Below are 5,838 nucleotides of genomic sequence, written 5' to 3'. Positions count from 1 at the left end.
AATCAGATTATTTAAAATAAGTACGTTGCGTACCTTTGTGCAGGTTGATAATATCAATTCAGCATGGCATCAGGAATGTACGGATTATTTAGCCAAATTGCATACGTATCGCTTTGTTTCTAAGTAGTCTTGGTATAAATAACAAAATTCACATCTTTTCTTTCTCCTGAAAACACAAAAATTACACGGACTCTAGAACACTAGCAGTATATGTAAGATTTTAAAACGATTTACTTCTACCACGGTAAAGCATGAGAGTACAGTGAATACGTGAATATGCCAGAAATAGAGCGGCACTAGAAATGTTTGCCAGTTTACGGTACGAATTCGGCTCGCTAGCACCAATACGAATAATCACAACATCGCACACCGGGGCGGAAGAGATGACCGATGGAGCACCTTCCCCCGGTAGCGTAAGCGACTACAGCGTACCTACGAAGCGGTATGTTTAAAGACGAACCTTTAAGCAGCCGAACAGCAGAGGCAGAATAGCACAACGAGATCGTGGATCAAAAAAGCTGTTCAATGCGTGCTTCTAGCTACACAGGATTTGTTTTTCTTTGTTTGTGAGCCAACCGGTATCCGGTTTCTTGGGAAAGGCCATCAGCAAGCAATCGTGCATTGTGGGTTGGCAAGGGTTGTTAGAGGGTAAATTCTTATTTGGTTCCGGTGTTATACACGACAGTGCTGGTTTTTGTCCCTTAACATGCCATACATGTCTTTTGCCCCCTCCATCCCCTTCCTTCCGTCGTTTCCACCTAAGAGCACTTGGCCTCACTATCACCACCAGTTCGGTTGTAAACCCTTTTCGTCCTTCTGTTGCGAAACGGCGACAAAACTATTCGTACCAAAGTGTTATACAAAACATGTTTCTTTTTTCCTTTCTTTAAATCGTTGTATGAAATTGCAGTTCCACGCTGCACGCCCGGTGTTGAACCGTCTGTCCCATTACCGATAGCAATGCGATGTGATTATTTCTACGACTAGATGTTAATGAGATGTTATTTAATACTTGTTAATTGTTTGCATTCTGCGTGAGTAGCCTTCAACTTACTGCTAAATATCTAAATTCTATCATTATTCATACACTGTCGGCATGTCTGCTGGTGTTTTTTTTTTATTTCAACCGAACATTAGGAGGTATTATCGCATTATCATATGGCGGGCATTTACGTCTGATGAGCAGACGTATGTTAAATGACGGGTTATCGGAAGATGTGATGGTCTTGCCTAGTAGTCGTTCTCGGCTTTATGGTTTACAGAATGATTTTCATAAGCTTATTACTCATACAGTGCCAAACAGTGTCTGCTTGCTTTAAATTTTACACGGAACATAAACAATTCGTTCGCCAACTCAATGCTCATGCTTTACGTTCCCAATGCGGCAATCATATTGCCCTACGGTTTCTAACTTTGATGTTCTAATGTGATGTGATCGCACTTGAAATGTAGCAATTACCATTTTAGAGCCCATTAGAGCACCTCAAACGAAGCTGTTTCCATCCCCTACAAAATGCTAATGAATGGGTGTGTTAAATGTTTGCCCTAACATGCCTAATAAGGGTTACGATATCTTGCGAATGATACACACGATGTGTTGTTTAGTTTTCAGAATTATGTCGATCGTCTCTACGAAAAGCTAATGATACGGGGAAAGAGTGTTATGATTTTTTTTTCCTTTGTTGTTTCTTTAAGCTCATCACTATTGTTGGTGGTTTGCATGTTTATCAATAGAACTGAGGTGCTGTAAAGCACATTAGACGGTGTCGAGAGCGTTCCAAATTGTTAACCCATTTTATGCCATTCCAAAAACAAAACTTCCTTACTCGGAAATCGTATTTCCAATTGCCCACAACATGCTGTGGTGCAACAAATATTCATCCAAAAAGGTCGCTGCTGTCCTTTCTCACACCTCGATGCATGTTACGTGTGTGAGGTTTACAGCCTTTTCCGAAATGACTCATTGCTGAGGTAAGCAACCTACCACTGGTTTGGCAGATTAGAATAGAATTAGTTTCGCAATGGCCGTCACCAACAGAACGCCGAACCAGCTAGTGTTACCCAACGTGACCATCGCTGCCCCGTTCTTGCCTTCGTTCGATTTGGGAACGGTTGCAGGTGGAATCACAGTACTTGTCGTCCGTTCCTTGCTCTGCACCATCACCACCGTATCCGTGCTAGTGCTAATGGACGTTCTATCCGTCATACGGTTACCTTCCTCGTCCGATGGTCTCGGTGGTACTTTCGGTGTACTCGTTCCGGTCGTAGCCCAGGGCATTTGGGAAATGCAGCACATATCGTCCTGCTTTTCAAAACTCAACATACAACGACCCTGCCTGTTGGTGACGGGCGTCTCAACACCAGCCTTATGCAGGTGGTTCAAAATCAACCGTTGATGATCGCACTTGAAATGGTTGCCCTCGAGGTAGATCTGTTTCAGCTGCGGATTGCCATTCGTCAGCTGCATCACATCCAGATCCTGCAACTGGTTGTGGCCGAGTCGCAGAATCTGTAGCGATTTCAGTGGTTCAAACACTTTCACGATCAAGTTCGACGTTAGCAGCTTGTTGTTGGAAAGGTCAAGCAGTTCCAACTCCGGCAGTGACACGTCCTTTTCATTCTCGAAATAATAGGCTCCCACGTCGGAAAGTAACAGGTGACGCAACCCGTTCATACCCTTGAACCGTCCCAGCTCGATCGTACCATCGTCCGGGAGGTCCTTATTGCCGCTCAGATTGAGGATTTCCAGCTTTGCCAAGCGCGTCAGATTGGTCACATCCTGCAGGTTGTTCGAGTCGAGCATTAGCTCCAGCATGGTCGTACTATCGCGCGTCTGATGCACGATAATGCGCGAGATTTGATTGTCCGACGCGTACAGACGCTCCAGCTTGGCGGGAATGGTGACCGAGCTGAGATTGGCGTTCGGCACACTAAGCGATCGTAGATCGGGAAACGCGGAAAGCAGTTCCTTGGGCAAATGTTCGAGCGTGCTGTCCTCGAAGGCGACATGCTGTATCTTGTCGGTCGGCGCCTTGAACGTAACGCCTGTTATATTGGTGGCGTACATCACATTGCGGAACACGCACACATTCTCATCGTCCCGCTTTTGCAGCTCACATTCGTACGTTGGGCCGGCGTCAGTGGATGAAAGTGTCAGCAGAATAGTGCAGAGCAGGAACACGACCAGTTGGCTACAAAGAGTACAAGATGAGAATAATGATGAGAATTATAAACTATAAATGGCCGTTTTTGTTTTATCGTGCACTCGAGCCCCAATCTGGACAATGTTTCCACCACACGGCACATGTGTTTATCGGTCCGGAACGTCGGTAACATAAACAAACGCACGACCGTCGTTCTTTTTCGACGCCACACCAATCGGGACAGCCGATAACTCAAACTCTAAATTATTCTCGTTTAACCCGGGTCAAGTGTACGGTTGGGGCACGTCCTTTAGGCATAGTTCTCTTGTCGAACAAGAATGTCCAGAAGCAAAGCCACAGTACACACACACACACACACCAAAAAGGCCATAAACGATGCAACATTGGAAATCAATTGTACTAATCACTTGTCCGCCTAGGCAAACGAAAGGCGGTCGGAAGCTTTTCGCTGGCGGATGAAAATATCGTATTACAAAAACGATAAAAAAAGTCCAAACTGTATGTGTAAATATGGGACTGGAATATCGTAAGAAGTAAACACAAGATTAGCACCTACAGCGATGTGAAGTGCTCTGATAAATCGATGATGAAATAACATTTCAAACGATTTTTCCTTCTTTGTTCGAATTAATCAAAAGATTAAAAAGCAACATAATCGTTATTGATTAAGTAAAAACGATTGCATCGCCCTGCGTGGCGTAACACAGCGCATAAAACTATCTTCGTTAATTAAACAGCTTTAATGCGAAAACGTTATTCCTTCTATTCTTGGAAAAGTGCAGCAGGTACAATGCATACGAGGCCAAAGCAGTTGGGGAAGTATTGCTGCACTTAATTTCTTCATACATTTTCCTTTTCTTTTCGTGGAAGAACTTATCCCCTACCAGTGTTGCATTTTTTTTTTCTTTCGAGAAGGGCAAAAACTCGGCGAAACAAAAAGAACCACCAGCCACACTCGCAGAGTTGCTTCGGACACGTTGACACACGGCAAAAGCAACACGGCGATCGGAAAACGCTAGACGTCGGCGCGGTTTTTGAAAACCAAAACACACCGTGAAACGTGACAGCGTCCGGCGATGTGCAGTTTCGAGAAAAGGAAAAATACCTTAAATGGCTCAAACACGCAAGCGCGAAAATTCGTTTGCTATACCATCGCAGCCGGCAGACGGTATTCGGTTTGTATGAGTTCATATATGTATGCTTGCACATATATGTACTTTGCAAATTAGCACCGAACTTCGAATTGATATAGCTTCTTGCACCGTTCGTCGGCTTACGTACGCAGTCTTCAAAGCCAAGCACCATGGGGTCTACTGATATGGGTTTAGGGTGTGTGCTTCACAGTGGAAAACGAATGACCTTTTTTGCTCTATTTTACCAGCTCACCACATACCACAGCAGAAACACTTGTGCAAATATCGGTCTTGAACGATGATGGATGGATCACTTACCAACTTATTTGTAGCATCATTTTGTTCAGCTTATTCTAACCAGATGCTCCGGCGGTTGCTTCGATCGGCAAGCGGTGCACTGCGCTCTGATGGACGGTTCACTGTGAATTGAGGAATCGTTCGAATGTAACGCCCGACGGAACTCTCCCCTTGTGGTTAAACTTACTAACACACTAACACGTTTAGCGCAGTCGCTTGAAGTGGGCACCGTACTCGATATTCACATGACAATTGTGGAACGGTATTTGAACCTTTGGAAAACGGTTTGTCGGATATGGTGACATCATCGATCGCAACGATATTATGTGACGAGTTCGACTCGCCAGTTTCTTGTAAGTAGATCAGAACATGAGCGTCGTAAACGGCTGTACTGAGAATGCCTGGGAAGGAATGCTCACAAAATCTAGCATAGATGCTTTAGTAGAAGCCTCGTAGCTTTTTAACACTCGCATATGACTCTAGTGGCTATCAGAGGATTGCCAGAGGATCAGTGGGTTGCTTGATGGAACTTCAAAGCTGGTTTAGAACGAATATGGTCCCTGATGCCGCTTCTTAGCTTTATAAGATAAAAGCTGCTGGAAAGCTTATAAAAATGGAATACAAATGCTACTTAGTAACATTATTAGACCGTAAAGCACTTGAAAGCCAAAATTATAGGATTTTTTTATAGAAATTATATGTTTGAATGTCGAATTAACACTTTTTCTTCAGGTTACTTAATTCCTGCATATTCGGGCTATGTTGGTGGCAAAGAACATATTGCTCATTTGGAATATTTTCCATAAAGAATGACAATTTAACTTCAGGATTGGTAGTCGTAACTTGCATTTTAATTTACATTAAATGTCGAGAAAATTGTACTAAATATGTATTGCGATCGTGTAGACACACCTTTAGCTACAGCAACGCAGTACCCAAGTGTGGAGCGTAAACGCATTGACAGCCAGAAAAAATAAACAGTCAAAACACGGTAGCAACACACACAGCTGCATTGTACGGCTCATAAACGCCATGATGCGCTAGGGAACACGACCGAATCGCTGCTCCCATGTTTTTCGTGAGTGAAGTTGTTAGCGGTAGGTTTTGGAACTTTGGTGTTTGGTGCTCAAATGTGCATGCGGTGTGAAGCAAATGTGTGCATTGGAGAAATTTTGGTGTGGCATTGCGTTGGAAAATTTTCGCTTGAACTATTGTTCTAAATCATTGCAAACCAACAGAAACAC

General features: G+C 43.7%; 2 protein-coding genes across 2 annotated transcripts in view; one reads left to right on the top strand and one right to left on the bottom strand.

Moving 5' to 3' along the window:
• Positions 1–213: 213 nt before the first annotated feature.
• Positions 214–4,713, bottom strand: LOC128309484 (uncharacterized). The gene is made up of 2 exons (XM_053045885.1): positions 4,616–4,713; positions 214–3,191 (listed from the first exon to the last, which is right to left on the bottom strand). The coding sequence occupies exons 1-2, from the start codon at positions 4,633–4,635 to the stop codon at positions 2,000–2,002; spliced, it is 1,212 nt and encodes a 403-aa protein (XP_052901845.1). The 5' UTR covers positions 4,636–4,713; the 3' UTR covers positions 214–1,999.
• A 918-nt stretch (positions 4,714–5,631) lies between these two features.
• The window catches only part of LOC128299275 (protein enabled), a 41,309-nt gene continuing 41,102 nt past the window's right edge, over positions 5,632–5,838 (top strand). The window contains exon 1 of the mRNA XM_053035178.1: positions 5,632–5,691. The gene's annotated coding sequence lies outside the window, so the exon portion shown is untranslated. The remainder of the gene's footprint in view (positions 5,692–5,838) is intronic.

The sequence above is a fragment of the Anopheles moucheti genome, chromosome 2 (genome assembly GCF_943734755.1).
Source record: "Anopheles moucheti chromosome 2, idAnoMoucSN_F20_07, whole genome shotgun sequence".
Lineage (NCBI taxonomy): Eukaryota > Metazoa > Arthropoda > Insecta > Diptera > Culicidae > Anopheles > Anopheles moucheti.
The sequence above is the reverse complement of the archived record's forward strand: the minus strand, read 5'-3'. Positions and strand labels throughout refer to the sequence as shown.

What these genes read in the sequence shown, in the direction of transcription:
- LOC128309484 (XM_053045885.1), bottom strand. Translation starts at nt 4,635, where the DNA reads ATGATGCTACAAATAAGTTG. An exon ending in ATGATGCTACAAATAAGTTG is followed by an intron (nt 3,192 to 4,615) that starts GTAAGTGATCCA and finishes TACTCTTTGTAG; the next exon opens with CCAACTGGTCGTGTTCCTGC.